This window comes from Cucurbita pepo, chromosome LG12 (genome assembly GCF_002806865.2).
Source record: "Cucurbita pepo subsp. pepo cultivar mu-cu-16 chromosome LG12, ASM280686v2, whole genome shotgun sequence".
NCBI lineage: Eukaryota > Viridiplantae > Streptophyta > Magnoliopsida > Cucurbitales > Cucurbitaceae > Cucurbita > Cucurbita pepo.
In genome coordinates, this window is record NC_036649.1 from 3,135,658 (window position 1) to 3,159,164 (window position 23,507).

Below are 23,507 nucleotides of genomic sequence, written 5' to 3' on the forward strand. Positions count from 1 at the left end.
TCAAACTCTTTCCACAAGTTCCATGTTCATCACGTTGTTTCTATTAAAGGGAATCTTCGAATCTTAAACATTCACAATCAACACTCAAAAATACATCTTTGATAGGAATAGAATGACTACATAATTTCTCTAAAATATTATTCTATCAATATTTAGAGATGGTCACGAGGCGAGCAGAAATTGGGGAAGCTTTTCCGATCCCCACTTCCTATTTCAAATATTATTTCCACGAAAGAGGATCATTCAGCTATGAACTTTTTATTATTCGAGGTTGACCTAGGTTTTTTCAACTTTTTTCCTTTGATTGGATCGAAGGAGGTTGAACTAGAGAATTAGGGGTTTTCCCGAGCTAGAGATGCATTTCAGGCATGCTTGGTCCACACTAGGCTCGACCTCCTCATCCTTGGCCAATAGTTTATGGTAGGCTAGAAAACATATAAGAAAAGCAATAATTTAATGGATAGAAAAGTATTTGAGAAAACAAGACGTATCATATTAGTGACTTTTGTGTCGTATGATACATTATACTTTTATATGATATACTATGCACACCTTGGTTCTGTGCACATTAACCTCCATGATTACCTGCATATGCATTTTTCGATCCTAACAGTGGGATTACTTACTGAATATTTTTTAAAATATTCAAACAGCATGCTACTCTTATTTTTTAGATAAAGGTAAGACACTCCAGTAGTATGAATGACGATATTGTGGTGACGGTCAGGGAACCAAAGTTAGGGTAGATGCATTCATGATGTTTTTCTTTCATAGCCGTTAGGTTAGATTAGGGCAAATACTTTAATTTTTTGATCTATTTAAAATCGTGCCACTATGTTTTTAACGACTTTTGTTACATAATGTAAGCTCATGACTTCGTTATGTAATATTTTAAATGAATTTTCTACACATGGTAGAAATATTATGCATGCAGTGGCAACCCTGATTTTAATTAGAAATTAGGGTCGTTACGATAATAGTGAAGTTACTTGCTGAGTATTTCTAAACTACTCAAGTCACGTGCTACTCTTATTTTTCAGGTAAAGGTAAGGCATCAATATACGAATGACGATATCATGTTGACATCCATGGGACTAAAGCTAGGGTAGATGCATTCATAATGTTTTTCTTTCCTAACCCTTAGGTTAGATTATGACAAATACTTTAATTTCTTTATTTTATTTAAAAGCTTGTTATTTATTTTCATAACCAAGTTTTGTTTTCTCCTATTATATCATAATTTCATACCATTGTACATGATGCTTAAGAGTCGAAATACGATCCAATTTTCTGTCTAACTATTCTTAATACACATGATTCTTATATTATCCATATGATTTGATCATAATGTCTTGATTGATTTATTTTTAGTCTGGTTGTTCTTCAACTTCTCAAATAAAATAAAAAAACAACCGAAAGATCATTCTTACAATTTATTTATTGATCGTTTTTTAATCGCTCAGACTTTTTCGATGAGCGATTCAAAAACTAAAAATTTATTACAAAATTTGGTTATGAAAGGGAGATTTTTGATTTTATGGTATTCAAGATGAATCATGATGGTATGGAAGAATGGAGATTGATTATTAGACACTTTCACAAAAGTTTCTTAAAAGTTTTTAGAATGTCTTTGACAATATTTGTGTAATGCTTTTGTTTCTTATCAAAGAGTATCTTCTTATTTGATTCTCTCCTTCACAATCATTTTGATTTTTTTTAGAAAAAAAATAATAAGTGATATTAACTTTTATTTAATGCTATATCTTACACATATTTGACTTCTAAAAAAGAATTAATTAAAATATATTGATGGTATTCAAGATTTGATATCACTTTAAATAACTTTTTATAAACAACAATAATATAATATTAAAAGTGACTTTGATTCATTGGTTAAATGGAAACCAATAAAATAGTAAATGCAATGGGATGTGGATCTATTAATGACATACACTCATAATATACTCTCGTTGTCTTTTGGACCAATCTAAAATTTTGGGTTGATTGGGTGGGTGACTCGAGCAACTTGGATAAAGTACATAACCTAGTTCAACCCAACTCAACTATCTATTTTTTTTATTAGATTGTTGTCAGGTTTTTTCTTTTTTTAATTATTTAAAAAAATCATATTTGTTTACCATACATGTCACCCTAATAACTTTCGTAAATTTAAAAAATCAAACATTACAAGTCACAACACATTACTAACATAGTTAAATATTTTAAATCTTCAAAATAAAGGTAAAATTGGGTTATGTTAAATATGTTCAAATTGGTTTGATTTACCCGACCAAAAAATATTAACTCAGGAGGCAATCAAATTTTCGATTTTTCAAAAAATTCAACTCAAAAAAAAAAAAAAAATCTACCTAACAAATCCAACCTCTATAATTTGATTGGAGTAAAGTCACTAACACAATATCTTCCGTAAAGTGTGAATAGATCTCAAAATATTATTATTACATGAGAAAATAAAATTGGGATATTTATGGATCCATCTAATACCTATGAAATATAAATTAATTAAATCTTATAAATAAAATAAAATATAGTATTAATCAAATAAAAAAATATTATTTGATTATGAAATATCTTAGATATATTCTTAAAATATTAACCGATTACGAATATCTTTAACTTTTTCAAACTAAATAAGTTGTACTAAATTCTAACGGAGTACAGAGTGGAGGTAAAAAATGGAAATTATTGTGAGGGAGAAAATTGAAATATGAAAGTAAGGGTAAAGATTTGCAAGGATTAGGTTTTTTTTTATAGAATCCGTGGCACTGACAATGGTGGTAGATGATCCCATTTAAGTCCCAAAATTATAAATCTTTATTTTCTCGTATCATAATTCCCTTTCCACGCAGACAACATTTTCACCTGGGCCCCACTTTATATATATAAATATAATTTTAATTATGTCCCACCGTCCCATCAATTTTCTTAATATATATATATATATATATATATATATATATATATATATATATATAAATTAAAATGGTCATTTTTTTTAATTTAAAATTTAGAACTTAAATAAGAGGTGCAGATTTTTCGTTTAATTTTGCTTAAAGATGATCCGACGGTAGAGAGAAGTTTGGAAGTAGAGGGTGTAGAATAAATAATAGAGGTGAAAAGCAGGGTAGTGTAACCCATAAAAAATATTAATAATATCGAATAAGACTTTTGTTGGAAGACAAACCACTTTCAGTACTGTACTTGCTCATTCTTTCTTTTTTAAATAATCTTTTTTTTTTTTAATTTTAATTTTTAATATTTTTAAGTCATCAGTTATCCATTACAAGTAGTTTAATGACAATCATATCCCTACCGAAGGCGACAAAACGAGGTAAAAAAGTAAGTAAAAACAGACCACCTTTTTAACTGTTATAATTTTTCTCTCTCTCTCTCTCCTTTAATTCACATTTTTACACCTCTTCTTTCCCACATTTATGGAAATGTTTCCTAAAATTAAAATATAAATTAAATATATCTCTTTCTCTTTATTCTAACTAGTTTATATTATNATTTGATTATGAAATATCTTAGATATATTCTTAAAATATTAACCGATTACGAATATCTTTAACTTTTTCAAACTAAATAAGTTGTACTAAATTCTAACGGAGTACAGAGTGGAGGTAAAAAATGGAAATTATTGTGAGGGAGAAAATTGAAATATGAAAGTAAGGGTAAAGATTTGCAAGGATTAGGTTTTTTTTTATAGAATCCGTGGCACTGACAATGGTGGTAGATGATCCCATTTAAGTCCCAAAATTATAAATCTTTATTTTCTCGTATCATAATTCCCTTTCCACGCAGACAACATTTTCACCTGGGCCCCACTTTATATATATAAATATAATTTTAATTATGTCCCACCGTCCCATCAATTTTCTTAATATATATATATATATATATATATATATATATATATATATATATATAAATTAAAATGGTCATTTTTTTTAATTTAAAATTTAGAACTTAAATAAGAGGTGCAGATTTTTCGTTTAATTTTGCTTAAAGATGATCCGACGGTAGAGAGAAGTTTGGAAGTAGAGGGTGTAGAATAAATAATAGAGGTGAAAAGCAGGGTAGTGTAACCCATAAAAAATATTAATAATATCGAATAAGACTTTTGTTGGAAGACAAACCACTTTCAGTACTGTACTTGCTCATTCTTTCTTTTTTAAATAATCTTTTTTTTTTTTAATTTTAATTTTTAATATTTTTAAGTCATCAGTTATCCATTACAAGTAGTTTAATGACAATCATATCCCTACCGAAGGCGACAAAACGAGGTAAAAAAGTAAGTAAAAACAGACCACCTTTTTAACTGTTATAATTTTTCTCTCTCTCTCTCTCCTTTAATTCACATTTTTACACCTCTTCTTTCCCACATTTATGGAAATGTTTCCTAAAATTAAAATATAAATTAAATATATCTCTTTCTCTTTATTCTAACTAGTTTATATTATCTTTTTTGGACTTAGTTTTTCACGCACTTTTGTGTTTTCCTCTCTAATTAATGTAGCATCTTACAATTCACCACTTTCGTTGCCCAGCATCTTCGTTGGCAAAGTGCTCAGTGTCCACCTCTTTCAAGGCTCAGCGTTTTCATTGGCGCACACACTTGGTGTCTAACTCTGATACTATTTGTAACAGTCCAAGCCCACTGATAGTAAATATCGTTTCCCTCAAGGTTTTTAAAATGTATATGTTAGAGAGAGGTTTCCACACTCTTATAAAGAATATTTCGTTTCCCTTTTCAACCGATATGGGTTCTTGCAATTCATACCCTTCGGGGTCCNGTGGTAGATGATCCCATTTAAGTCCCAAAATTATAAATCTTTATTTTCTCGTATCATAATTCCCTTTCCACGCAGACAACATTTTCACCTGGGCCCCACTTTATATATATAAATATAATTTTAATTATGTCCCACCGTCCCATCAATTTTCTTAATATATATATATATATATATATATATATATATATATATATATATATAAATTAAAATGGTCATTTTTTTTAATTTAAAATTTAGAACTTAAATAAGAGGTGCAGATTTTTCGTTTAATTTTGCTTAAAGATGATCCGACGGTAGAGAGAAGTTTGGAAGTAGAGGGTGTAGAATAAATAATAGAGGTGAAAAGCAGGGTAGTGTAACCCATAAAAAATATTAATAATATCGAATAAGACTTTTGTTGGAAGACAAACCACTTTCAGTACTGTACTTGCTCATTCTTTCTTTTTTAAATAATCTTTTTTTTTTTTAATTTTAATTTTTAATATTTTTAAGTCATCAGTTATCCATTACAAGTAGTTTAATGACAATCATATCCCTACCGAAGGCGACAAAACGAGGTAAAAAAGTAAGTAAAAACAGACCACCTTTTTAACTGTTATAATTTTTCTCTCTCTCTCTCTCCTTTAATTCACATTTTTACACCTCTTCTTTCCCACATTTATGGAAATGTTTCCTAAAATTAAAATATAAATTAAATATATCTCTTTCTCTTTATTCTAACTAGTTTATATTATCTTTTTTGGACTTAGTTTTTCACGCACTTTTGTGTTTTCCTCTCTAATTAATGTAGCATCTTACAATTCACCACTTTCGTTGCCCAGCATCTTCGTTGGCAAAGTGCTCAGTGTCCACCTCTTTCAAGGCTCAGCGTTTTCATTGGCGCACACACTTGGTGTCTAACTCTGATACTATTTGTAACAGTCCAAGCCCACTGATAGTAAATATCGTTTCCCTCAAGGTTTTTAAAATGTATATGTTAGAGAGAGGTTTCCACACTCTTATAAAGAATATTTCGTTTCCCTTTTCAACCGATATGGGTTCTTGCAATTCATACCCTTCGGGGTCCAACGTCCTCGCTGACACTCATTATCTTACACCATAAGTATTTTTCAAGTCGAACAACTCGTAAAAAAAATAAAATTTGAAGTGCTTAATTAACATTTATTTATATTTAATATAAAAAAGTAAACAAAGTGAACACAATATTTTATGATTTAATATGTAGAATAAGGCAAGGTAGAATGGCGTATGCAACCGGGAAGAGGAGGCGCGTGGTCCACACCGTGGAAGAAGGCCGTGTGAACACGTTCCTAATATAAACACACATTTTACATTCCCAAGTGCATAAAAGAAATAAATAAAAAAGAAAAAAAGAAAAAAAGAAAAAAAGAAAAGCACATAGCAGCGAAAAGAAGGCAGTAGAATAGGCCACATAGGCATAGGGGTATAATCGTCATATTGCCCCCCCCCCATCTTATTTTTAAGGTTTACCTAGCACTAAACCCCCATTCTCTCTCTAGAAATTAAAAAAAAAAAAAAAAAAAAAAAAAAAAAAAAAAAAAAAAAAAAAAAAANCGTCATATTGCCCCCCCCCCATCTTATTTTTAAGGTTTACCTAGCACTAAACCCCCATTCTCTCTCTAGAAATAAAAAAAAAAAAAAAAAAAAAAAAAAGTTAAATTATGGTTAAAAACGGATTTATACACCGACTTGAAGACACCACCAGTTTTGTTTTATATTTAAGTCATTCTCTTAGCTTTTTCTCTCTCATCATCTTCATCTTCTTCATCTTGGTTGTTCTTGTGTTGTTTGTTGTTGGATATAAATTTAAGAATGGTGGATCTTCAGATCGTTTGCTGCTTGTGCGGCGACGTCGGCTTCCCTGACAAGCTCTTCCGCTGTATCAAGTGCTCCAACCGCTTCCAACACTCGTACTCCTCTCTCTCTCTCTCTCTCTCTCTCTCTCTCTCTCTCTCTCTNTCTCTCCTTCTTTCTTCCTTCTATGTCACATGCATGTTCTCATCAATTCTAATTAAATTTACCAGTTCAACCTTTTCGGTTCTATCCTAATTTTCTTCATATGGGTATTTCACTCCGATATCGATTTTAGGTTAAGGGCATCATTCTCATATCAATTTTATTCGGATGGTTAAGTCGAGGGAATGACTATGATATTGATTTTATTGATATAGCTAAGTTAAATGCATGATTTTAATACTATTTGAGGGTATGATATTGTCTAATTTGAGTATGAACTTTCGTAGTTTTGCTTTTGATCTTCTCCAAACACTTAATAATGTAGGTGGTATCATTTATGTGATCGGTTGAAAATAAGAACAAAACCTTCTTTATAAGGGTGTGTAAATCTCTACTATCAGCATTTTAAAAATCTTTGAGAGAAACCCCAAAATGGAAATCCAAAAATAACAAAATATTTGTTAGTGGTGGGCTTGTTGCTGTTACAAATGGTAGAAAACGGAAAAGGGAAATCCAAAAAATGACAATATTTGTTAGTGGTGGGCTTGGGGCTGTTACAAATGGAATGAGAACCAAATACTGGAGGTGTGTCAGTGAGGAGACTGAGTCTTAAAGTAGGTGAATACGAAGCAGTGTGTCAGCAAAGATGCTGGGCCTCTGGGGTCCTACATCAACGGGAGAAGGGGACCATGTGTGTCCTTGAATGAGGTAGATTGTTCGATCCCACCTTAGTGGGTAGGAGAACAAAACATTTTTTACCAGACACGACCAGAGAGGATAATTATATTAATTTGTGGTAGATTAGTAAAAAGATTAAGAGGGTATTAGAGAAATTAATTTAATTTTGTTTTAAGAATAAAAATAAAAAGTATTTGGTTAAAAATCCGCAGGTACTGCAGCAATTACTATAGCGAATCGGCGGAGCCAATTGAGGTGTGTGATTGGTGCCAGTGTGAAGGCCGGAGCTCCTCCAGATCACACGGAACCTCCTCCAGAAGACCGCCACCAACCGCTACCCAACCCGCCGGAATCATGAGCCGCTCCGTTTACTCCGGCGACAAAATCAAACACCATCATGAAGATGCCGCCGCCGCCACCGTCGACAAGGGCAAACAAGGCGCCGCCGGCAGCGTCCCATCGCCGAGGCCGACCACGCGGAGGTATAAGCTTCTCAAGGACGTAATGTGCTGATAAAACGCAGCGTTTCGATATGCCCGAACAGGGTTGGTTTTATTTTCTCTCTTTTTTTTCTCAAATGTTAATTATTAATAAATAATAATATTATTATTATTATGTAAGAAAAAACGTATATATATATATATATATATAATATAGTTTGCTTTTGTGTGCGCGTGGGTTTCTCTGTAGACTCCATGAATTTTGGTTGATTTTTAAATAAATAATGTAATTATTATCCTTTTTTTTTTTTTATTTTCTGTGCCCTCTGAATTTGCAGCCAAATATATTATTTAAAACGTTTTAGTATCAAATAATTTCCTCATTAATTTCATTTGATTTATGCAACATGTTATTACATCATTTAAGGACTTATGTCACAAACTAATTTTAATTTTAATTTTAATATTTAAAAACCGAATGGACGCAAACCTCTTAAATAAAAGAATGAAACCGAACAAATTTATTTAGAGATTATCATGTTATTAATTAATTATTAAGTTTCGATAGTGTAATATTGTTCGTTTTAAAATATTTCTTAACTTTTAATTTTGTATCGGTTAGGTCTCTGTCGTTAAATTCAATATAAATACCTAAATTTTTGTTTAGCTTAGAACTAGATCGCTACATAATCGTGCCCAAATAATCGAGAAACTGACCTAAAAGTTTGAAGGCTAAACTTAACACAAAACCTATGGAACACAAATTTGTTTTTTTTTTCAACATGTTGCAAAACGAGTGATTTAGTCTAAGGCCACCGCTAGTCGATATTGTACTCCTCATTGGCTTTTTTCGAAATCGTCTGTTAAGGAGAGGGTTTCATACCCTTATAAAGAATGTTTCTGTGAATGTTTGATTAATCCACCACACCTAAATGGTGTGAAAGTTATCTTATTTATAATCAAATAAATTACAAGGATATGGAAATAACAATAAATGGAAAGATGCCTATGGTAATAAGGCAAATATCTAATATTTGCCTTATAATAAAATATCAAATATAATATATATGGTAAACTATAATTTATTACTAAATATCCTTAACACCCCACCGCAAGCTGAGCGTTGGATTTGAACAAACATGAAGCTTGAATCTGAAAAATTCAAAGAGGTTGAGAAACACTTTTCGTGAAGATGTCAACAACCTGATTCAGAGGAGGCGTAAAGAAACACTTTCTTGGCCATCGAAAATTGCAGAGGGATCGTCGCTCAGCGGCGATGCTGCCTTGGCTTCGGCGAGAATATGTCTTAACCCATGAAGAGGGATTGTCGCTTAGCGACGATACTGCCTTGGCTTTGGTGAGAATATGTCTAACCCCAAGAAGTAGAAGGGGAAACCTAGAGCAAGGGACAAAGACAATGGTCAAGTCGGAATAGTCGCCACATTGGGCGAAGGAGCCAATTTTGGCGAGAAGAAAATGAAAGACTATGTTTGGAAAAGGTGAGGTTGTATGTACAGAGTATGGTGAAGATGATTTGGAGGTCAATAGGGTGGAGCCGAAGAGTAATTAATCGGCTCCGCCTGCGGTAGCCATGAAGACTGCTTCTGCGGTGTCAAAGCCAGCAGGGGTGGTGGAGAAGAACAGTAGAAGATTTCAAAAGCCATTGAAAAGAAAGGATTTGGGGTTGTTAAACCGAAGGGGCTCTGATACCATGTGAATGTTTGATTAATCCACCATAGGTGTGAAAGTTATCTTATTTATAATCAAATAAATTACAAGGATATGGAAATAAGAATAAATGGAAAGATGCCTATGGTAATAAGGCAAATATCTAATATTTGCCTTATAATAAAATATCAAATATAATATATATGGTAAACTATAATTTATTACTAAATATCCTTAACAATTTCATTCTCCTCCCCAACCGATGTGGCATAAACCTCTAACTTCTTGATCGAGAGGACATACACTAATATTAGTTGAGGGTTCACGAAGCTTTAGAAAATCGACGGGTTGATTGGTATTGAGGAGTACGATACACTCGTGATATTAATTAGGTTTCTTGAAGAATAATCCGAATTGAATGCGATGTGAAAGATTCAAACCTCTAACTTCTTGATGGAAAAGACATATGTTATATCATTAGTTGAGCTATGTTCACGTGGACATAAAACTTTAGAAAATTGACGGGTTTATTAGTATTAGGTAAGATACACTCATAACCCGAAGGGAATTGTTGATCGAGATGACATATTTTATGTGAATTGAGCTATATTCAGGTCGACATAAAGACTTAGAAAATTGACGGGTTGGTTGGTATTGAGTAAGAAACACTCATGAAAATTGAATGCGGCTTAAAAATCTCCCACAGTACCTTTTTCCAATCCCTTCTTTAAACTCTTTGCAGTTTCATTGATTCCTAATTTAATGGCTAAGGCCCGCCACTGTCAAAGAGAAACACGGTAAACATTAAGAACACCAAGAAAAAAAATGTTTTTACTTTTATCTTTTTTAACCCACACATACAAAATTTACTGAATGCCTTCCTGAAAAATTACCCCAAGTCAGACAGAAATAATGCATGCACTCCACTCTTTTGTTGTTATTGATTCGGGTCATTCATTCATGTCTTGCATTAATGTAATATATTTAAGTTCGTTGAGATTTTATGTTATCATCGGTAATTGTCGTAATTTATTGAATTAAATACGATAGGGTTGGGTCGGGTGGGTGTGTAACTTGCTTAACAGGCTCTCGAAAATAAAGATAGGGTTGTTGATAATGCTCTTATTTGACTAAAATGAAACATTATTGTGACTAATTAATTAGATAATAAATATATTGATGGTGATGTTTTGGAAGATTCACTTAATTTTTTAGGGTTTACATTTATTACGACTTTTCCTAGTAAGTTGAAGAATAGAAAAAAGTTAAATTATTTTTACCAGTCAGTGATAATTGGATATGAACAACGTGTTTGAATTGAAATTTGGTAAAGATTGACTTATGCTGCAATTTACTTGGGGTTTTTTTATATTCTTACCGAATAATTCTAACTTTTTTCTTGGTGATATTTGAGTCTAGCATCATCTGTACTCGTCCTGAAAAACTAATCTTCACCAAATTTTATAGACCCTTTGTTATAAGAAAAATTTTCATCAGTTCACTTCAGCAATCGTAGTGACCATTAAAATAATGAATATTTGTTAAAGTTTTGTTTTCGCTTAGAATCTCTATATTTGATTACTCAAAATTGCTATTTTGTTTTCTATGAAGTGGAGGGCCAGTGGTAACTCTCATACCAATTGTAATATTTTGACGAGAGAATGGCGACGCTAAAAATTGAGTTTTATTGAATGCTAAACTCTCCTTTTACGGCTCTACAAAATAAAAAAAAAATAAAAAAAATAGAAATGATAAATTGTTCTGTCTATACTTTTGCACGTTCAAGGTTCAAACTTTTTTCAGTGGGACTTATTTTCTTCATTTAACTAAATCATGACTGGATTAGTGTTTATGTATTACTTTATCCTTCAAGTACACATCTTATTAGTTGGTATTCATAATAAACTTGGATTTCTTATAAAGAGTCTTTAGGGATAGTTTTGTTCTTTTCCTTAGAGTTCATTCCTCAAACATGTTCTAATTCTCTCCTTAGATTTTGCATACTTATTTCTTAGGGTCATAATGAGTCCCATAAAAAATTTATGAACACGTACGGATCTTTTAGAATCTTAAAAACATTTTAAAATTCTTATAGGGGTATGTTGGTCATCTACCACCCCAATTCTTGGTTTAAATCCTCCCGATATTCTAATGGTCTTTTAACTTTGTATAATACTTTTAAACCATGACATAAGGCTCTACATGAAATTTAATGCCATTTAAAAGTCACTTTGGTCATAAGTCAGTGGTACATAATTATAGGGGCATTTTGGTCATTTTATGCATACCCTTGATTTAGCCCTTTTATTGTAATCTAATGGTTACCAAATTTTATACATAACCTTATGAAAAGAATTCATGTACGTGTTTTTGTCTTTACTTTTGTACATGTTTTTCTCTTTATTTTTGTTAGTTTGTCCAATGATATTCGATTGTTCTTTGTAGACAACTTTTACTTTCAAATTTCATTCCAATCCATCAATATGATGCATCTCCGAGGCCTATTTTTGAATCGTACTTGCTCGAACTTGTTCAATCCATGTTTATGAACTCTCATAGAAGTATACTGAAGTAGAACGAAACACATTTTATACTAAAATACTTTAATCACAATACTTTTCAACTTGCAAAATAAAGCATACAACAGATGAATATTTAAAGAAACAAAAACACTAATCATTCTTCTCTTATAAATGCTCGACAATTGATAATTTCTCCTAAAAATGTTCCACGATTGATAACTTCTTAATGCATGACCGCCACATCGGATGATTCTAACGTAAGGTTTAATGTTCGACTTTAAACAAGTCGAGCTTATTGACTCACATTTTACTGTATCTTTTTCCACGGTTTTAATTAAATGGGCTATCATAAAATAAGTGCATTCACCCATTTGCTAACAATCACTCTTTCTTTTCTCTCTCTTTATATATGCTCTCACACTTTGTAAGACTTTGAGGAGACCTCCACTCCCTCATCCCTTCTTTCTTGTTTTTGGTAAGTTTATTCTTAACCCTTCTCCCATTTCTTCCAATATACCTATGGTTTATTATTAACTTTTTCCCATGTTATCCAATAATTCTACAGGCTACCTTTGATTTTTCCTTCCACGTTTTTATATTTAGTTCCCGTTTTTACGTTTATCTTGCTTAAAAGATAGTAAACTTGAGATAGTAAACTTGTTAAAGATAGTATACTAAACGAAGCATTCTTTATAAGAGTAAAAATCTCTCCCTGACAGATGTGTTTTAAAAATCTTAAGGGAAAATCCGAAAGGAAAAGTCCAAAAGGTCAATGGACTTGAGCCAAATCTTAAGGGAAAATCCGAAAGGAAAAGTCCAAAAGGTCAATGGACTTGAGCCATCACATATTAAGCTGGTAAAAATGCCTCGTGATGTTGGTTTAGGGTTTAGAAGGGTGGATGTGGATTGTTCAACGACACATTCCAACTTAAGTATTTAACAAAACTACGATTGATGAGAGATAAATTGGTAACATAAATCCAAAATTGAGATCCCTAGAGATATGACATTGAACGTTGTTGATCAGTAGAAGAGAATGTGCCCAAAGATCACAAAATTACTACGTCATAGAATCACCATTGTTGGACGCCACACCATTAGGCCCAACATTATAGAAAGTTCCTCATGAGGAAGTGATGGATATGCAAACAACCCACCATTGCAGCAAGGTTGGTATCAAAGCATGCAATGGGGGTCGCATGACCAATACAAGAGTATCGTAACAAGTCATGCACAATGGACAGGACATGCAATTGGATGATTTTGAGTTGGTATCCTTATTTATTGCTTAAATTTTCCATCCACTCCCTGAATCATTCGAAGATAAATTCATCAATACAAAGAATTTGTCAAGATTTAAGATTAAGTTCTATCAAAAGAACCAACTCTATTGGTATTGCATATATAATTATTATACTGAACAATCAAATTCACCTTTCAATGGTACAACTCAATAGATAGCTTTCAAAAATTATTTTGGCCGAACAGTTTAAAAAGAAGAAAAACAAAGATGAGAGAGGATATGCAGGTAGTTTCAGACCAGACCGAGCCAAGTGTTAAATTTGAATTTATCAGACAGAGATGCCGTAGTTGCTAATTTTGGAGACCTCCTTGCTCAAGCCAATTCTTTCCTTCTTTGCCTCAGAAGCAAGGTTAGAAACCTGCAATGCAGAGCCCAAGATTTGTGTCTATTGAAATATACCATGGTTTATAACTTCTAATTCTATCCATTAAAACCTTGAACTTGAATAAGTCTATTAAAATTAATATCTCCCCTGAACCAGCAAATAAATCATAGAAAATTTAATGAATAAAGAAACCAAAATAATGTCAAAGATGAAAAATATTTGGAACCTAATCCTAGAATCAAAAAGATTAAAGTAACAATCAATCTAGCAACAAAATAACACAATTAGAAGAGTAAATACCCATCAAGAAAAAGTGTCACATCCAACAGAACTGAGAGTAAAAAATGAACTTTTTTTTTTTTTAAACAATATGCATACGTCACTGGGTTTTCGATAAATCACAAATGAGAATTATCATAAATGATAGGGGATTGATGACTAAAAAAATATAATGCCGGGAAGAACTATAAGTTCATAGGGTGTATTATCCTGCAATTTCCTCTAAACATTTCTCTATTCAATCAATACTTTGAAAAAGAGGATTCAAAGATCCCAATCAACAGTCTTCAACGGGGATGTAATACTATCAAAAAAGTGAACAGTCAAATGGAACACTTGCCTGAGTCCTAAATCGTGAAGCTTCCCTTGTCGGAAGATCCGCAAGAATATCTTTTAAACCTGATACCATGGTACAAACAATAGTGTAAGATGAGATGTAGCAAAAATTTAGTGCACTTTTCTATCATCCTTCAACTTTTGCATGGCAAGAGAAACCATTTGCGTACCTCTTGCCTTCCTTTCAATTTTATGAGCTGACTGAATCACACCTTCGATCTGTTTTCCTGCTTGCCTGCAAAAGAGTAAAAAGAGATGAGAATAGGTATCAATAAGGGTACTATTTCTAACAGCTCATTAGCAACAAATCTAGTGCAAACCTGAGTTTTGTTCTTCCTCGTATCAATTCCTCTTGTGCTTGAAGTGTTCTTTTCTGAAATGAAAAGTAAATAATTTTTCATTCATGGAGTACAAATGATTGAAATTGTTGAAAACTGACAAATTCCAGCAAATTGTACAGACGAGAAATATAATTCCTTTCCTGAATGCTTTCTGTTTGAACCATACAATCCATAATTATACTCATTCCATGTGAGCTTCTTTTGTACAGTTCATTAAGTCAAGTTACCACATCCTTGATTACGTAAATGCCATGTGAGAAAAGTCCCTCGTTTATGCATCCACATAGTCAGATAGGTATCAAAAGTGAAAAGCCAAGAGCTATTGGGAGCAAATGGTTGCCTCCAACAAGATATTTCTATGTTGGTATAAATCTCACTGTAAAGCGTGTGTCCCCATTCTTGTAGATGAGGCCTTTCTTGTGAACATGGTGGTGTAGCTAGTCATCAATGGATTAGTAATTAATAGAATCTTCAATAATTAACTTTTTTTTCTGCTTCCAATATGGAGAAGTAATTATCATGGAAGCACATCTGAGTTCGTACAGTTCTCCCTTCTTTATTATCATCGACCATTGGGCAACTTTGCATACTTCCAAACTCCTCTCTCATTGCCAATTGTATCTTATGTTGCTAAATTCATCTTCATCGTCTCTACCAAGCATCCTAGATTCCCACGATTCCACTAGAACAACAAACCGCTTATTTTGAATACAAACCAATGTTCTATACAAGTCGTCAAGTTCTCCATCAACTTCACAGTCTCATACAAATCATGAAGCCTTTCTTTTCACTTTTTTCTTTTATGACTCTTTTGGTTTTGAATTTTTTTTATTCTACCCAAAGACTATATAAGTTTTACCAAATCTTGTAACAAGATCCTATACATAGTAAGAGCATCACTTCCCTAAAAATAACCACTCTTCTGAATTTAACGAATACAAAAGTATTCATGTGGCAATTTTACTAATTTTTCGATCGGTGGTAATGAGTTGAGAATTTAAGAGAAATATATAATCCTACCTCCAGCCTCTCACTTTCAACCTTTATCCGATCAATTGATTGTCGCAGCTCTTTTACTCTAGCATCAGCTTTGGACAGTAAGGCCTGCAAAATCAATTAAAAGATAGTGCTTCCCATGATCATCCATTTAAGAAATTGTAAATTTGTAAAACTTGAAATAACAGAATATATAAATTACATTAAAAACTAGTTTTTGAGTAGGTGACTATTTATGAAAAATATGCATTTTTCCAACTAAAAGAAGAAAAATAATGGAATAAATTAACTTTTTTTCTTTGGTTCAATGTTTGAGCAACACTAACACAATAAGCTGCAGATTGAGAATGAGAGGGATCGGGAAATTATCTATAGCTTCAACCTGGAGATAAAACTAAAAGAATAATAATATATATTTTGTTTAAGGAAGGATTCCGACCTACTCGAGCAGAAGAAGATGGTATTCATCAGCAAATGGAAGATGATACAAAAGACAGGTCATTGGTCCCTACCAAAAACCATTCAAGAATATTGTCCTTCACCCTCCTAGATATGACTACTTGAAATATCCACAAACAACAAGAAGAAGGGAAAAAGAGGTTGTCCTCATCTAAAACCTCAAAACTTGAATTCTATCGGTTTGCCATGATTAAGGATGCTATACAACTCCAAATCTAGGACCTCTATTTATACCCAAAGCCCTTCTCTCACATAACTTTACTGAAAAAAAATATCAATCCACATGATTATTAGCCTTTTTGAAAATAAATCTTAAGGACGGACTTTTGTTAACCTGTCCACCAACACCTTTTCTTTCTTTTTTTTTTTTTTTTTTTTTTTTTTTTTTTTTTTTTTTTTTTTTTTTTTTTTTTTTTTTTTNTTAATCAATTATTTTGTAGCCTCTCTGTGGTTGAAGGTTTCGTAATAACTAAATATTGTATATCTAGACTAATTGATACTTGAGCGCCTGCTTCATAGTTAATACTAGATTTTAATATTGCATACAAATGTTTATATTTTATTAATTGAGCACTTCACTCTATTAAAAATCATTAAAAAAAATAAAATTAAAATTAAAAAATACCCTTTTGCACTTTGCACTGAAGTAAAGCATGCATTCAGAGGGAAGACCATACAAGTTGAGGAATTACACGTCCATATGAGCCAAATACGTGAAGAAGGGTATTCCGATCTATCTCTCAAGGTCATTACAAAATTGGACTAAAAAGGTTTACCTTGAGAAAACTGTGAAGCTTTCCCAAGTCTTCTGGGTAATGTAATCCAAGACCGTAATGTTGTTTGTGGAACTTCATGCTTGTCTGCTCTAGATGTCATATCCATTATAGTTTTCTAACACATCATGTCAAACGCTTCTGGCAGAAGCGATGTTCGTGCTTGGTCATGATGACCATGCCACCTATCTCTAATCCAAGGGGTCAGATGATTAATGTGCTCAAATACATAGCACCTTCATTTTTTAAAAATCAAGTCTTATATACAATCATCGTCAAAATATGAGTTGGTGGCAATAGAAAGGGAGCTGTGACATCTGAGGTTTGATCGATTTGGCTACCTTGTTTCTTCGACTATCCAAGGTGATAATTTCAAAACGTATGCAATTGATCATCCTTTACATAGTCTTCCTTGAGCCTGCATTCTTTTTTATCTAGGTACCGTCCCCTCACCCTTGTTGCTCATTGAAAATCTCTAGCAGCATTTGAAGGTGGGAAATCAAACCACCTACTGGCAAGTTAATCACCTCTATTTTTCTTTTTTGTAGGTGACTTTGGTTCAGTGAGAACCTGGATAACAAGTCTAATAATTATAGGATTAGATAGCAAAGAATCTGACTCCATTGAATTCAATTTCTTGATCAAACAAAACTTGGCACTTCTTCAAAGGATTTGAAGGTCTCACAATGGCTGGACAACTTCAAAATGAATATGTTGAAAGTAGCTACATGTCCAACCAGTCTTTTAGCTTCTTCAATCACCTTGGATAGCTCCATCTCTAGTTGGAGCGAATCTAGGTGAGGCTTGCTTCAGAATTCATCTAGGTGACCATGTATCCAAAGAACCTGCCAGAAAACGATCCTAATGTACAGTTTCTCAAATTGAGCTTCGGTCATGTGTTCAAAATGTCAACAGCCTATTTCAAATGTTAAATGCAGTCCTTGACTCAACAGAATTTGACAAGAATGTCATCAGTGAACCTCCATTGTCTTGTCAAATTGGTCCTTGAGATTTGGTTAGGTAGTCTAGGTTGCCCTCCCACTCTTCAGGTCAAAGAGCATTACTTATTAATAATACTCAGTGTCTTCGTGACAAAATGCAATATTTTCTGGGTCAATTGGAAGCATTAAACCTAGTGGTAGCCTAAGGTGTCCATGAGAGTGAAAAATAATCCTTGGGGCATGCGTTGTTCACAACCTTAACCTTTGAGTCAGTCTCTGTATGCCTCTATTTCTTGTTCTTCTTCTTAACTACTATCATGTTTGCCGCCAATCTAGGTACTTCTTCACCTATGTGATGAACCTAGCACCAATTAGCCAGGCATTGGGCCTTCCTGTTGATCAAGTTGCACTTGAGCACAAACTTCCTCTGTTTTGGCCTAACTGGTGGAAAAGAATAATTTCCAGCCCATGAGTGATGGCCTTGGAGTCAATCTGAAACATGTTCGTGTGGTTCCAAGCATAAGAGAGTGGTTAGCCTTAAGGAATTAACTCAGTTCAGATATTAGCGTACTCGGAAGGTGTGGACCAAAGTTTGTGATCTTGTCCAAGATTGTTGGATGTAGTTGCTACGGTGAAGCCTCTGTCTTAATGTTAGTGAATGAACACCTGCAGGCTGCTGCCTGGTTTCTAAAGAGACATTTCACACCCTGAGCAACAGGGTATTTAAAATTTCCAAATTCCCATCAAACAAATTCCACCGTAGCTATCTTACTTTTTAATGACTAAAATGATGATGAGCTTCACGAGATCGTTAGCATTGTGATAATTTCCAAGTTAGCAACTGGTATGAAGATCAACGTTACCCAAAATTATTCTCCCAGACTTTATTATTGACCATCACAAAACAGTTCAGGAAAACCTGGAATCTTTGCTGCAGTTGGAAGCTTTCAACTCAATTATCTTGGCATGCCCCTTGTAAGCAAGTATTTCCCTTTTTGAAACCTTTTAGTGGAAAGATTCTCTAGAATATCAGAGAAATGAAAATCATCATAATCCCCAATATTTCACGTTAGTTTTTGAATATCAAATAAGACTAGGTTCATGAAGTGAATAAGTATTTTGATTGCTGCCTATCCTTGTCATAATCTCGAAAAAAAAAAAAAAAAAGACCTATTTCTTCATGCCATCCAATTCTTAAGGAAAACAATATCTCCAGATTTTATGGAAGAAAGTTGTTCAAGTTTTTTTAGCCCACTCAGTGAAATAGGTTGCCCTTTTAATTTTTGACCCTTCACTTTTCTTCCCCCATTCCTTGCAGCCAAGTTATTTTCTCCCCTTGAATCCAGTTTCTTCATTATCAAGAGGAGTGATCAAAAGGCCATACTTTTCCCCTCTCGTGAAGTTGATACTGACGTAAACTAGCAGGGGTGTGGAGTGACTTTGCATCCTTCGAATAGCAACTTACAAGATGATGTTTTTGAAGATTCTTATTTGGAAGATTTTTCTTCTATATTTGAAGACGGTGACAAAGATAATCATCTCCCTCCTTCATCCTCAATACCTATTAAACTTGCATCTCTTATTAGTTTGTGGTCTCAGGATGTGTGAAATTCCCCTATTGGTTAAAGAAGGAAACAATGAAAAGCCTTGCCCCTTTAAACTCTTCTGACCTGTTTTAGTGGTTTTCTTTCAAGTTTCCATGATTTTTGTTTTTCCTGCTGTTTTTGTGAAAAGTTCAGCTTCGTTGCCAATTGATTTCTTTGGTGGCTTCAGTCAAGCTTATCTCCAGATGGTCTTTTTTGCTGTTTCTTGTTCTGTGATTGCTGTAATTTTCATCTCAGGGTGTTTTCAAGGCGGTTTTTATTATGTTTTTTGGTGTCTTTCGTGCAATTTCAATGGGCTTCTTTTGTGTTCGGGTTCAATGGCTTTTTCTTTGTAAGATTCTCACTGGATCTTTCAGCTTCCTCTCTTTCGTTAGGTGGTTTTCCGAAGTTCCCAGTTTAGTTCATGTCTCAAGATTGTCGCAAAGTTTGTTCCTTTTTTATTCTTTCTTTTCAAGGTGCTTCTTTGTACTGTTTATATATCTTTTCTGTTTATTTGTTCACTCCCTTGTGGAAGTTTGTATCCTACGAGCATTAGTCTCTTTTCATTTATTCAATGAAAAGTTTTGTTTCTGGTTCAAAGCCTTCAACAAAAATGGAATGGTTAGGTAAGAGCTACTGATGGTCCATCATCGAATTGGCTGAATTAAACTTTTAACGATTAAAAAAAAAAAAAAAAAAAAAAAAAAAAANTTGTCATTTGCAAACTCGGAGACAAGAACATTAGATTATGAGGAAGCAGGTTTGGAGATTTCCACAACAATAGAACCCCATGTAGTAATCGATAATTGTTAGTAAATATGGGTTGATAACCAGCATTAAATCACAAATAACCATGGGAAAATCCAAAGAGACGGTGGAAATTTATTACAAAAGGAGATCTCAGATAACCTTTTCAGCATCAAAATTGTTATGAGAACGTGCGGCCAAATTAAAAACATCTTTTAGGAAACTTAGAAGGGACCAGTAACTAAGGATTTTCAACGACCCTAGTACATCTGAATAAAAGTAAGCCACCATAAAACCTCTACCTGGAGGTCAAATTATTAAGCCTTTTTTTTTGTGTGTGTAATTGTGATAAGTAAAAATTTGCTCACCTCTTCATTCACGAAAAGTCGAACGGTTTTGTAGTATAAGAAATTTCTGGGCTCTGCAGGATCAAACAGAAAATTAGAACTATGGTTGAAAAATAAATGCTCAAGATTCAGATTGTTTCAAGTTTCATGTGCTGACCACATAAGTAGCCTCCAAATCTAGTTAAACTGTGAATTTATTGTAGTGGAATAATGTGCGCGTTTTTTTTTTTTTTTTTTTTTTTTTTTTTTTTTTTTTTTTTTTTTTTTTTTTTTTTTTTTTTTTTTTTNAAAATCACTACTAATATTCTTGAATAATTTGGTTGGTGTCATTAGAAGGCAATTAATTCTGGGAGAGAGATATGAAATATGGGAAAATGATTGGACAAAGTAAGTATTTGAAGTAAAAAAACGAATTTATGAAATTATAATTCACTTTTAAAGTCTCTTATCATATAATTAAAATTAATCAATAAATGAGGTCATACTTTTAAAGACTAACAAACCCATGCCAGTTGCAACTCCACAACTGATCAGCGGATGTGATGCAGCGACAAGAATGCCATCTGCAGAAAAAATTAAAAATAACACTTCTCAGTAATTTACATAATTGATGAGAAAGAAAAAGAAAAAGAAAGAAAGAAGTAAGGTAAGTTAAGAATCAATTTTCCATCAAAATGATAGCTGAGGAACAAACCTCTAACTTTTCCAAAGAATAAATTCTCAAAATCAGCAACCTCTGACTTCACATCTTGAAATGAATCCTAGAGGCATATTTTCAATGCATAAAATGATAAGTTTAGAAAATAATGTTAAAGAAAAGAAAAACAAAAACAGAAGAGTCAAAAGTAGGCAATCAGAGAATGAACAAGGTACTATCAATTGAGGTCACCATTATAAAGAGTGTGTATCATTTATTCTGGCAAGAAAATAAAATGACTTGAAATTATTTATTACGAGAAACAAAAACTTTCAATGAAGTCATACGTCTAGCCCAAGAAAGATCTAGCAATGTTATTACTCTCTTTTACAAGAACCCCACCACATCACAAAATAGTGCTCATGGGACTGGGAATTTTCCTATATAACTAAGAGTTAATTAGCAAGTGGTTTATCTGCTTTAACCAATCCCACATGCAAAAGCTAGCAGTCCATTCATCTGCCACCAATTCTATCTTGCATGCTATATTACTGCCCAACCTTCTTGAAAAAGATAAACATCGAACCCAACAACATCCAGTTAGCTAAAAAATTAAGAATGTGGTGTTCTGTTTGTTTTCTTCGCAGAAGAGTTCTTGCTATTTCCTCAAAACTAGAATTTTGATCAGTCTGCACTTAAACTTTTCATGAATCCTTTGATGGGGAAAATCTTTATCCATCATTAATAGCTTCCGGAAAAGTACCATGCATTACCTTTCGAACACTTCCCCCATAGTTCAACCCAACTTAGCCCTCACTAAAGTGTTCATGCCAGAGGGTTGAAGATAGACAAAATGTAACCCCAAAAGTGCAAACTTCAAACATAGAAGAGGGTTGCTAAAACCATTTGACATGTCCAATAAAATTATTTCTTCACAAAAGAGAACAAGTTCTATTTGTTGAAAAGCTTAACTTTCCAACCATAGTCTGCCTCCAAAGTTGTGACATAATTTGTTTAATGCGTCTAAATCTATCCACTAGATGAAAATGACTTTACCAATTAAACAAAGAAACGTTTGCATCATAACATTACCCATGCAACCAATACCAAAACAGATCAACAGGTCTTTTTCTTAGTCCCACTTCAACTTTTAGACAGCCTGCAACTCGACCACCCTCCCTTATACTTGGGGGAAAGAACTGCTGCAAGAAACTGTATAAAAGCTCCCTATTACAAAGCTAACTGACAAGAAAATAAAATTCTAGCAAGAGGCAAGAAAACCATTTTCATAACCGAACCTAGAAAGAACAAAACCAGAACTAAGAAATGTAAGCAGGCGATCATTTATTTCCAAACCCAACAATTGGGTCAAAAAAATTTAAGAGAGCCTTAATTGACAATCAACAGGCAAGGTCTGGAGTTCGGTAATTTCAAACATTAGATATCATGAAATCAAATTATACACAACAAGCATCGATCAACTAATGTGGATGTACGAATTGACTCCAATCAAAAAACGCTCAGTAACGATTCAAAACCTTTGAACCTCTTTCTCCTGGACATAAGCTAACATCCATTCTCAATTGGAAACTAAAGAAACAACAACAGGAAAAAAAGAATTGGAGAAATTACAATAGCCTTCTGGAAATGAGGATAGGAGGTGGAACGAATCTGAGCAAGGCGAGATTTGGAGGCTTCAACGGCAGACTCCAAGGAGTGGTTGATAGCGAGCTGGTATAGCATCGCCTGTTGGGCAGCGTAGCCGGCCCAAGACTTGGCCAAGTCTTCCAATGCTTGAGGTTTTCCTGGAGAAGATTCATGGTGATTGGAAAGCAAAGATTGATTTTCTAGGGAGGACGATGATCCAGCATCCATCGCCATTGCAACAGAGTGTTCTCCCGTTGGCGTATTTCTGCTGAGCCCTTCGCAAAACAATATTCTCAAATGTTGGCAGCCCCGGCTGTCTCCTCGCGCTTTTTATTTTAGGGAAAACATAAATTTTATACCAATATTTAAATTAAATTAGAGATTAATAATTTTAAAATATATATTTTTACTTACTATACAATTAAATTTAATTTATTTTTATTTAATTTCGTAATATTAATTTATTATTTATTCTTTAAATTAATATTTTACTATTTAGTGGGTAATTATATATTTTGATATTGAATTACTGATCTTAATTAAATATTTAAAAATATATAAGTAAATGATATGAATCAATCTAACTCAAAAAAATTTATAATAGATAATTTGGATTTGGTTTAAAAAATGTCTCGTCCGACTTAATTCAACTCACGAGTATCTCTAAATTAAATATTGAGTCAATTTCAAA

At 33.1% G+C, this 23,507-nt stretch overlaps 2 protein-coding genes across 2 annotated transcripts; one reads left to right on the top strand and one right to left on the bottom strand.

Moving 5' to 3' along the window:
- Positions 1-6,553: 6,553 nt before the first annotated feature.
- Positions 6,554-8,087, top strand: LOC111807219. The gene is made up of 2 exons (XM_023692837.1): positions 6,554-6,748; positions 7,685-8,087. The coding sequence occupies exons 1-2, from the start codon at positions 6,651-6,653 to the stop codon at positions 7,983-7,985; spliced, it is 399 nt and encodes a 132-aa protein (XP_023548605.1). The 5' UTR covers positions 6,554-6,650; the 3' UTR covers positions 7,986-8,087.
- A 5,363-nt stretch (positions 8,088-13,450) lies between these two features.
- Positions 13,451-23,137, bottom strand: LOC111807564. The gene is made up of 9 exons (XM_023693335.1): positions 22,802-23,137; positions 21,227-21,293; positions 21,018-21,095; positions 20,554-20,606; positions 15,707-15,790; positions 14,666-14,718; positions 14,516-14,580; positions 14,350-14,408; positions 13,451-13,763 (listed from the first exon to the last, which is right to left on the bottom strand). The coding sequence occupies exons 1-9, from the start codon at positions 23,048-23,050 to the stop codon at positions 13,674-13,676; spliced, it is 798 nt and encodes a 265-aa protein (XP_023549103.1). The 5' UTR covers positions 23,051-23,137; the 3' UTR covers positions 13,451-13,673.
- Positions 23,138-23,507: the final 370 nt, after the last annotated feature.